At 33.2% G+C, this 11,561-nt stretch overlaps 1 protein-coding gene across 1 annotated transcript; it reads right to left on the bottom strand.

The window, feature by feature from the left end:
- Window positions 1-5,987: 5,987 nt before the first annotated feature.
- Window positions 5,988-7,387, bottom strand: LOC104097836 (vascular-related unknown protein 1-like). The gene is made up of 3 exons (XM_033656536.2): window positions 7,003-7,387; window positions 6,489-6,554; window positions 5,988-6,367 (listed from the first exon to the last, which is right to left on the bottom strand). The coding sequence occupies exons 1-3, from the start codon at window positions 7,276-7,278 to the stop codon at window positions 6,215-6,217; spliced, it is 495 nt and encodes a 164-aa protein (XP_033512427.2). The 5' UTR covers window positions 7,279-7,387; the 3' UTR covers window positions 5,988-6,214.
- Between the last annotated feature and the right edge of the window lie 4,174 nt (window positions 7,388-11,561).

Here is an 11,561-nt window from a genome sequence, read left to right as displayed (position 1 = left end):
TGCGTCACGCAGGTGTCCGGGGAAGGATCGTACCCCAAAAATTATGAATTAGGCAATCTATCATGATACAAATATCGTGACTGATTCCACTGCTTGAACTCGTAATCTGTAGATCACACGGAATCAACTTTAGGTTGTTACAAAGCTCCCCTCCGATTTTCTATTACATCATACAATTAAAAAGGTCTTAAACTTCACCAAATCCCTAGTTGAACTATAATATTATATTAGCACTCCAAAAGTAGTTCGAAACATTCTAATAACATATTTTGATAACATCAGCTCGAACATAAATTGTGCTAGTACAAGTCAGTAAGTTCCTAATTAACAATATTATATTTTTATTATTTTCTCTTCTGCCAAGACATAGAGCCAGTTTAGAAGTAATTTTTAATGTTTGGAAGTGTTTGGCAACCAAAATAATAACTTAAAAAAAGCCAAAACTTACATTCTTTGGCTTAAAAGCCATATTGTTTTGACCAAGTATATTATTTTCTTATCCCTTATATTTTTTCTTAATCCTGAAATTATCCCTCAATAGAAAACCCTACAACATACTATACTATCTTTTTCTTTTCTCCATTCTTGTTGCAGCAACCTCTTCTTTCTTTCTTCTTCGTCTTCTTTCATAACTTTCCTCTCTTTTCCTTTCATTTCTTTCTTTACACTTTCATTCATTATTTTCCTCTCTTTTTCTTTTCCTTTCATTTCTTTCTTTACGCACCCCTCATATTTTTCAGTAAAACACTTTTACATATTCGAACAACTTTTATCAATCTAAGTGGGGGGAAAATTAAAGGGCAGATGAATTAGTTGCGATCTGTTTTTAAATTTTTTATTTTTGAGTGGTCGATTTATTAGTTTAAAGAAAGGGTCGATTTATTGGAATGAGAAAGAGAAAACTTTTTACAAATAATTGGCTCAATAGCTCATCTGTCTTCTCATTTACCAACCCAGAATAAAATAGCAAACACACAAGACAAAAATATAACAATCATCCGTTTGAAGCGATGAACGAAAAATATAATATTATAGTAATCATCTTCTTTATAATGTTAACAACTTTAAGGATATTTCAGTCATTTTAACAAGAAAAAGTGCTTACGAGCACTTTTTTACCAAACACTTCATCAGGGTTTTTTCAGTTTCATCACTTTTATCCAAACACGTAACTGTTTATTTATAAAATAAGTTTCGGCACTTATAAAGTATTTTTAAGCACTTAACTTAAAAGTCACTTATTTTAAGTCAATCCAAACGTGCTCATAAGCTATTCTTAGTAATTTCTGAACCATTTTCAACTCTCCTCACGACTTTTAGCCCCGTTTGGCCATGCAAAATCTTTACTTTTTTCCCAAAAACAATATATATATATTTGCCCATAAAAATTTGTCAGTATTCAGAGATCTTTCGAAAAACAATTTTTGAAAAAAGCAAAAACGGTTTTTACCACATTTTCAAGTTTTTTCCAAAAAATGAATTTTCTCCACTTACAAAAAAAAATATTTTTTTAAAGTAAAATTCATGTCCTGACACAACTTCATCTTCCAAATAAAGCATTTCAACTCAATTTCAAAAACTCTTTTTCAAAAAAAAAAAAATCAATTAACACAATCTCAAAGGAATCCAAACAAGGCTTGAACACTCGGTTCATCAAATCCTTGAAAGTTGCTGGAGCGTTAGCCAACCCAAATGACATCACCAAGAACTTATAACCAGTATTTTAAAAGGCGTGGATATTTTACATATGCTTTAGCGAGGCGTAAGCCACATATGTATTTACTTTTTAATATTTCATAAAATAATATAATTACAGTAAAATAATTATAAATCGGAAAAATTGCATAAAAATTGAAGAAAACTATAAATATATGAAATATATATATATATAGATTTCCTCCATCCTCACAAAAAACTAGTCAAAATAATCCATTATACGCTACTTACAAGCACAAGTAACTAGAGTTGAAAAGAATAAAGTTTTCTACATAGAGGAACAAAAAGGATGACTAACCTGCAATTTGAACTTTGAACTTCCAGTCATGAAGGAGAGTGGAGTTATCTTTGTATTTGCAAAAAAAAAAATGACTATTCATTGCTTTTTGGGAGATAGTAATAAACTAGCGGACAAGATAAAGAATTGTGAAAGATCATAAATTAGGTCTTCTATAAATAAAAAGTGTCTTAACTTTTAAATATAATATTTCAGTTCCTTTTTAAAACTTTTGAATAATTACAAGTTTTGAGAATTTGAGTATTATATGAAGGACTTATTCAGCAAAATTTGTTTAATTTGAAAAGTCTCTAGGCTTACGCCTCACTACAAAAATGCGCATCAACAATCGGACATACACCACTTGAGACTTTCTCCCTCCACCATCGCCTCGACGCATTTTTGGTGCGCCTCGCTCCAGGGCTCTCCCTGAAAATGCCTTTTAAAACACTGCTTATAACGAGTTCTGAAAACTGTTTTAGGGACATTCGAATCCCTAATCTTCACCTGATGATTGTCACACCCCCTTTTACCCCACAAAATATATGTGTATGGATTGTTGTTGGTTAAAGAGTTTTTCCAATTAAAGTGATAAATTTGAGTAGGGATTATTTTATTTACAGAGCCGCCACTTGAAATTGATTTTTTGGGTGTTCCAAGTCACCTTTTATTTGAATCCCTATTCAAAGGAAGATTTGACTCTTTTATTATTGGTCTGCGAAAATAAAGTTTAGGTAAGAAATTCTGTTGACCGGGAGAAGGTGTAAGGCATTCCCCAAGTCCCGTGATTCCAGTACGGTCGCTTTATTGACTACAACTTGGCTTGAATTAATTTTGAATAAACTGTAATTTATTAGTTTTCATGTTTTATCTATCCGCTTTTAATTATTAAAATATAAAATTATCTTTGAAACAAATCACGTGTGTGAATTCGTTTTGTTTATTATGCCAAAATCTTGTCACGCATACGTGTACACAATTAATAGAATTTTATTATTAAGATTGTTTTGGCCATAGTTAACATATACTTCGGTTTGATTTTTGGAAATCACAATTATGCCACGCGAACGTATACATAATCGCGATAAACTAATTAAAGGCGTGCCTAAAGCACTCTATCAGTGTTCATTATTCTTCCTATATATTTGAGATTATTGTAAGGTCATGAATTATGGAATTACTTGTAGAAGAAGTATATTATTTTAGATATTTGAATAAATAAACCGTCATATACCAATACCCTATAATCCAAAAATTGAAGCCCAAACTTATTAGGGTCCTAATCTTCCCAACTTTAAAACAAGTTTGAATACCATATTTTCAGAAACATGATTAAGTATATAGCATTTAAGGACTAATTTCTATTATTATTTATTAAGTTTAAAGGAAAATAAATAAAATCACATGAAATAAGATTAAAAGAATAGAGGAAAGAATAAACCTTTAATGCAAAATTTTCAATTAAATGAGTTTCCAAGAACAGGTACAGTAACTCAGACGAACGTCGAACAAGCATAAGCGAAGAAGAACATCAAAGCTAGTGAACGGAGCTCCAACGGAATCCTCGACCTCGACTATTGACTTCACTTTTTGGCGTATTAAAATGGATGTTATGAAGTATTTTTGTTGGGTTTTGGTTGATGAATAGCTAGATTTTTCGAAAAGAAGAGACGAAGAAAGAATGACACGAGTAGAAAGTCCCTTAGCATAGAAGAAGAAAATAAAATTCTCTCAATTCCCTCCTCCCTTTTTTTCTTCTCTTTCCCTTTTTTCTCCTCACATTTCTCTTCTATTTATAGAAAAAAAATCGGAAATTTTCAGATTTGTTTTTTAATTATTTTATTTTTTTTAATTAAAAAGAATTCCCACTTCCATTTTTCTTCTTTTTTTAAAAAAATGATTCCCCACTTTTATTTACTTTTATTTTTTAATTTCCCACTTTTTTTACTTTACCTTTTTTATTTTCCACTTATTTTACTCTTTTTTTTATTTCCACTTATTTTACTTTTCTTTTTTAAATTTTCACTTTCTTTTACTTTTTTAAAAATAAAATTCAGCTACTTTTACTTTTATTTTTTAATTCCAACTTTCTTTTACTTTTCATTTTTTAAATTTTCACATTCTTTTACTTTTATTTTTAAAAATTTTCACTTTCATTTATTTTTAAAAAAAAAATAATTTCCACCTACTTTTACTTTTACTTTTTTATTCCATATTTTTAATTTTCCTATTATTTTATTCCCAAACGAAAATTAAAAAAAAATTAATTTTTTCGTTTTTTAATTGTTTTTATTTTAAAAATAAAGATAAAAAATAAAAATAATACTAATAGTAATAATTTGAGCTTTTAAATTATTTTTAATTCTTACCCTATATTAAAAAAATGTAACAAAGCTAAATATATATATATTTAATTTCTAAAAATATTTACATAGTAGAAGGTGATAAAAATTCAAATATAGTCAAAAATTATGTGCTCACAATGATAGCCAAATCTCATATCGATGTTGTAAAACACCTTGGCACCCTGGCCAATTGCCTACTTAACCAGCAGCATTTGATATTATTTTAAAAAAAAAAAAAGGTTATCCAGTAGCTAGTCTATAATTTGGTATTGTGCAGGAATATATTGGACATTATGGTTAGAGTAGTTGCAGTATTATTGTACACTTATTATAATCCATTTGTTGTTAATATGTCAGCGTCATAGTCATACATTCAATATAAACAGAGGAAGAAGTAGGGAACTCAGGAAATAATCAAACAGAATGTGACAAATAGTGTAAACTTTTAAGGAATTAATGGCGAGTTATATCACAATAAGTCACCTGTACTCAACTGCTTAATGTGTATGCACATGGAGGGGTCTTAAATTAATTATATAAGCAGTTCTTATTTAAACTTGAAAATGACATTAAATCCATAACCAGTTATTATTAAGTCTGTCACACTAAACTTTTCTATTTCTATATTTCTTTTTAATTTTTGGAAAATGGGTACTTGTACTATTTGAAATCTTACAACTTTGTCTTCCATTAAACTTTTGGTCTAATGTTATTAGGAAAAAAACTCATTTTCGCTATTAACCTCTAATGGAGCTCAAACCTGAGGGTAATTTAGACCATATTCAAAAGTTAATGGAAATATGGACTTTGTGGAAAAAGAATTTGGACAGGTGGTCCACTCATTTTATCGTTGGAGCTCCGATAATAAAAGGGTAAATAGATTTGTTAAACAAAAAGCGTATGAATAGATTAAAAATGTAACGATTGACAAAATTGAGCAAATTCAGATAGCACATGAGTGAATTTTGAGTTTTTCTCCCCTTAATCTTTTACTAAATATTTTGCAGCAAAATGGCAAATAAGGTAGTTGGAGCGACTGGAGTATTAACAATTTCCATCTAGTAGCATATTCTTTTCAAAATTGATATAAGATCCTTGAAATAAAATAATATTCTATGAAAAATACCTCTTTCGTCGACAATTGCATACACTAACAATTCATGACTTTTGGCTATCCGTGAATTAAAATTGCCGCCGAAAGCCTGAAGGAAAATCAAATGTTTTGCTTACCAAATTAATTTTTTTTTTCCTTTTTGATTTTTTTTCCTTTTTTATTTTTGCTTTGCAGTATTATTCTTTGGACCTTGGAATATAAATGTGCTCGGATATGGTTCTGAAAGAATTTCTGCGTGTCTTAAAAGAACTTTCTCTTCTTTTTTTAAGAAACAAAATTAACTTTTTGGTATGTATAGTGTTCCTTGGCTATAGTTTAGCACCAAGAACCTCCTTTTTTTTGGTTATGTATAGTGTATAGTGTTCCTTGGCTATAGTTTAGCACCAAGAACCTCCTTTTTTTGGTTATGTATAGTGTTCCTTGGCTATAGTTTAGCCGATATACTTATATAATTACCTTATAAATGACTTTACTGTCTAAATATTTTTTATGTTGTAATGTATAAAACTTAATCTCATCAAATATTTAACCTTAATAAGAAAAATTAATTATTTACTTCAATAATATTGTTTAAAAAAAATAAATCTTCAATTTCTTTTTGTTACCTTTTTTCCTTTCCGTAGGTGGATCACAACTTACAAGGATAATGATGTAATGAGACCACTTCATTATCTCATAATGATCTTTTATATCCAAAAATGGACTAGAGAAAAAACAATGTACAAATTTTTACATGGGGGGGGGGGGAGGGGAGGGAGAGAATCAGCCCTTGTAGTTGACAAACATGGATAAAGGCACAAGACAAAGTCCTTTCTTCTTCAGGTCAGTATAGCCATTATTTTCAAAAGATATGCTGTGGCCTCTCTCTACATTCTGCATTTCTTGGATTATTTGTCTTGAGCTTCCTTCATTTCCCTACAAAATTATTAAACACCCTAAATTAATTGTACTAACTGTTTTAGTTGTGGTTAAAATTTAAAGGTAAAAACAAAAGGCAAAGAGAAAAATTGTAATAAAATATGGGAGTATTAATTACCAGAAAGTTTCCGCTATTGTTTTCTGTTCTTCTGTAATTGATGTCCATCTGCTTAAAACTGCTTACCTGTTGAGGCCACAGAACACTTATCAGAACAAAACAGAATGGTAGAGGTTGAACACATAATATTTTCTGTATGTTTTAGATGAAGTGATCACACAATTAATATAATATCAGAATATTACACAAAGATCTAAGTTCAAATATTAACATAGCCGACAAGGAAAAAATATTTTCACTTGTTAGACTCATTAAAAACTAACCATGCCAACACGGTGAGAGTAATAGATGGAGATTATAAGTATTGAATTCTTATGAACCCAGCGTTTTTTCAATATGAAGTATAGAATTATATGTCAAATATCATTAAAATTATAGTAATAAATAGTAGTAATAGATTTTGAACTCATGATATCAAAAATATAATCGGTTTAGGATAAGAACCTAAAGACTGTAATTTGTCTTTGCAGGTAAGGAGACATGTCGAAAACATAATATAAAATTAAATAATTACCTTAGGACTGTTGACAGGTGAACTAGCAGTGTCTTCCAAATCAGGATCAGAGATTTTCTTATTTCTTGGTTTCTTCAAATTCAATCTCTTAACATGAGAAGCAGCATCAGATAGCAAAGAAGGGTTGCCAAAACTATCATCCTCAGAATTAGATGATCTATTTTCCCTTTGGTTCATTAATGAAAAATCATCCAAATAAGTCGTCCATCCACTCTCTTCTTGATTTGTTGCAGCTTCAAAATTATTCATAGATGAAGAAGTCTTTGGACCTTCCATTTTCCTATGACAAAAGAATTGTTTTTTCTTTCAAGTGCTTTTTGATGGAGTATTTGGAATGTGTTTTTGTGAAGTTGAGTACTTGATATGGTTTGAGGGGATATATTATGTTAAATAGGATTGAGTTAAATAGAAAGGAAAAAAGAAAAGGGGGGTGGGGCTGAGGGCGGGGGAGGAGAAACCATGAATTGAAATCTAGGAAGAAATTGAAAAATAACCACTTTTAATTCATGCTATGTGATGACCCAAAAGGTCATCTTTAAATTTAATAATTAATTCTGTGTTCTAAGACCTCAAAAAGTACTATTTATCATTCATCGACTTGCGTGCGCAGTCAGTATAATTTTTCGGAAAGTTTTTATATGAAAAAATGATCAAAATGTAAAATAGAGCATTAAAACTCAACTGAGTTGACTTTGGTCAATATTTTAAGTAAACGGATCTGGATCAGTATTTTGATAGTTTCGGTAGGTTCGTATCGTGATTTGGGACTTTGGCGTATGCCCGGAATATAATTTGGAGGTCCCTAGCTCAAGTTATGACCATTTAACGGAAACTAAAAATTTAAAGGTTAAAGATTTCTAAGTTTGACCACATAGTTGACTTTTTGATATCATGACCGAAATCCGATTCTGTAAATTTGAATAGCTCCGTTATGTCATTTATGACTTGTGTGCCAAATTTGAAGTCATTCTGGATTCATTTAACATGTTTCGGCAAAAATTTGTAAATTGAAAAGTTTGAAAACTTAAAAGTTCGAATCGAGGTGTGAATTATAATCTCGATGTTGTTTGATATGATTTGAAACTCCGAGTAAGTCCGTGTTATATTTTAGAACTTGTTGATATATTTGGTTGAGGTCCCGGGGGCCTCGGGTGGATTCCGGATGGTTAATGGATCAAAATTTGGACATAAGGAAAAGTCTAAAATTTTGGCCTTCTACTGTAATCGCACCTGCGAATTTTAGACCGTAGATGCGAGCTCGCAGAAGCAAGTTTTGCCTCGCAGAAGCGAAAGGGAAGGGGTTGGGCAGTGTGCGCATGTGCAGAACTTTTGCCGCAGAAGCGCCCCATCCCGTAGAAGCGGCCCCATTTTCGCAAAAGCGGAAACCGCAGATGCGGTCAAGCGTCCGCAGACGCGGAAAGGCTGGACAGAACCCATAAAATCGGAAGTTAGCTATTTTTACTCATTTTTGAGTTTTTAGTCTCGGACCTAGGCGATTCCAGGGGGATTTTTCACGACTTTAAATTGGATAAGTGTTCTATAACCAAAAGTGATTATATTTCATAAATCCATGTCTATATTCATCATCTATTTCGGATTTAGATGGAAGACAATGGAATTTTTGTAAAACTTTCCAAAAACGAAAAATTAAGATTTGAAAGTCTATTTGACATCGGAATTTGGTAATTTTTATATGGTTGGACTCGTTTCGGAACGGGTGTTCGGATTTTATAAGTTTTCCGAGATTCGATATGTGGGCCCCACTGATGATTTTTTAGATGAATTTCGGATTTTAATCCGTAAAATTAATAAATTCATATGTAATTAATTCTACGATTTGTATTGAGTATAGTGAATTATTTATGACTAGATTTGAAGATTTCGGACATGAATTTGCGAGTCAAAGGTTTATTGGATTCTTGAATTTGGTTGCAAGCGAGGTAAGTATTGTGGTTAACCTTGATTTGAGGGAGTATGACTTATTTGTCTATTTGCTACATGATTTAATGTGCGGGTACAACGTATATGTGAGGTGACGAGTACTTATGCATTGTAGTTGAGTAAAAGCATGCGGGTGGAATTTGTTTATTGTGAATAATTATCTATTTATTCCTCCTTAAGTTTATTATTGATTATTTGATCATTAGTCGTGAAATTATTATTCATTTAATTATTGTTGAATATTTTGAAAGGTGAAGTCGGTATTCTGGTATTGAATTAATTGATAAGTGTATATCCCTGCATTTAAATACTCTTTCGAATTTATATTATTATTTTCATAGTAAGGAAGAGTGTAAAAGCACGATAGGTGATGCCGTGCAATTTTAATTATTCATAATATCATTGTCATGGTAAGAAAGAGTGTAAAAGCACGAAGGGTGTTGCCGTGCCATTTGTGAGTGTAAAATAACGAAGGGTGTTGTCGTGCCATTTGTGAGTGTAAAAGTACGAAGGGTGATGCCGTATCATTTTCAGAGATTATAAAAGCACGAAGGGTGATGTCGTGCCAAATGAGAGTAAAAGCACGAAGGGTGGTGCCGTGCCACTTTCATATTATCATTTGCTCATTTTATTATTGATGAATTAATTGGCTGCTAAGTAACACTTCTCCTGATGAAATTATTACATCATTCCCCTTAGCATATTCCCTCCCAATTGATAAATTGTTATTTATTGTATTATTGTTACTTTGTATTTATATATATTTGTACAAGTTGATTATGTACGTGTCTTGTCATAGCCTCGTCACTATTTCGTCGAGGTTAGGCTCGGCACTTACCAGTATATGGGGTCGGTTATACTGATACTACACTCTGCACTTCTTGTGCAGATTTTGAAGTTGGTCCCAGTAGCGTACCATAGATGTGCTCGGATTCAACTATTCAGAAGAGACTTGAGGTATAACTGCCCAGCGTTCGCAGTTCTGAAGTTCCTTTCTATTTTATCTCAACTGCGTATTATCTTTCAAACAATTTGAATTTTATTCAGACCTTTATTTATATTATCATAGTAGCTCGTGCACTTGTGACACCAGATTCGGGGATGTATTTTAATAATTAGGTATTTATGGTCTTCCACACTTTACTTCAGTAATTTGACTTCTATTTAATTAAATTTTCTTAAAAATAGTTAAGATTATTTAGAATATGCTATCAGGTTCAGTGAGTTAGCCCATCATGCACCTATCTTGGTTCCTACAATCAGAGAGCGGGTCGAAACGTTAGGCGTTATCATGATCCTGAAGGTGAAAGTTTTGGGTCGTGACAGTTGGTATCAGAGTACTAGTTTACATAGGTCTTACGAGTCACGAGCAAGCTTAGTAGAGTCTAAAGGATCGGTACAGAGACGTTTGTACTTATCTTTCAGAGGCTATAATATTTAGGAACAATATCACTTCTTTCTTATTCTGTCCTGCGGTCCTGTTCTATCATTGATAATTGAACCATTCTATTCTTATTCTCTCGCAGATGGCAATGGCACGTAATACATCAACCGATTGACAAGGACTAGAACCCCCGGTGGAAACTATGACTAGGGGTAGAGGTCGAGGCCAAGGTCGTGCTAGAGGCCGAGGAAGAGGTAGAGCTCAGTCTAGAGCTCGAGCAGCAGCACCTGTTGTAGAACCTCGGGTGGATCTTCAGGAGGATGTTCCCGTTCAGACTGTACCGGTTGGACCAGTTCAGGTCCCGGAAGGATTTATAACTACTTCAGTGCTTCAAGACGCTCTAGTCCGTTTGGTGAGTCTTATGGAGGGTGTGGCCTAGAATGGTACATTTCTAGTGGCACCAGCCATCTCACAGGCTGGGGGAGGAGCACAGACTCCCACTACCCCCACTCCGGAGCAGATGGCTCCAGCAGCCCCACCAGTTGGGTAGTGCAGCCAGTTATTATGGCAGATACAGATGATAGGCCTGCCATGTCTTCTGAGGCCTTATTAAGACTGGATAAGTTTACTAAGCTCTTTCCAGTTCACTTCAGTGGTACACCTTCTGAGGACCCACAATATTATCTTGACCACTGCCATGAGGTACTGCGGAACATGGGTATAGTTGAGACCAATGGGGTCAATTTTGCTGTATTTCAGATGACGTGTTCCGCCAAGAGGTGGTAGAGAGATTTTATGTTGACCAGACCAGCTAGGTCGCCTACACTGACTTGGGAGTAGTTTTCACGGCTATTTCTAGAGAAATTCCTCCCTACCATATTGAGAGAGGATTACCGCAAGCAATTTGAGCGTCTACAGCAGGGCAGTATGATTGTTACTCAATATGAGTCCCGTTTTGTGGATCTAGCCCGTCATTCTCTCCGTTTACTTCCTACCGAGGGAGAGAGAGTGATGAGGTTTATTGAGAGACTTACTCACCCTATTAGGCTTCAGATGGCCAAGGAGACCAGAAGTGAGATTTCTTTTCAGGCGACTACTAATGTTGCTAGGAGAATCGAGGTGGTTCTTGCACAGGAAAAAGGGTAGGGGTCTTATAAGAGGCCCCGTCAGTTCGGTGGGTTCAGTGGTGTCTCGTCTGGAGGCAGGGGTAATTTTGGTAGGGGTCATCCTCCTT

This window comes from Nicotiana tomentosiformis, chromosome 6 (genome assembly GCF_000390325.3).
Source record: "Nicotiana tomentosiformis chromosome 6, ASM39032v3, whole genome shotgun sequence".
NCBI lineage: Eukaryota > Viridiplantae > Streptophyta > Magnoliopsida > Solanales > Solanaceae > Nicotiana > Nicotiana tomentosiformis.
This window is presented reverse-complemented; position numbering and strand designations above follow the sequence as displayed.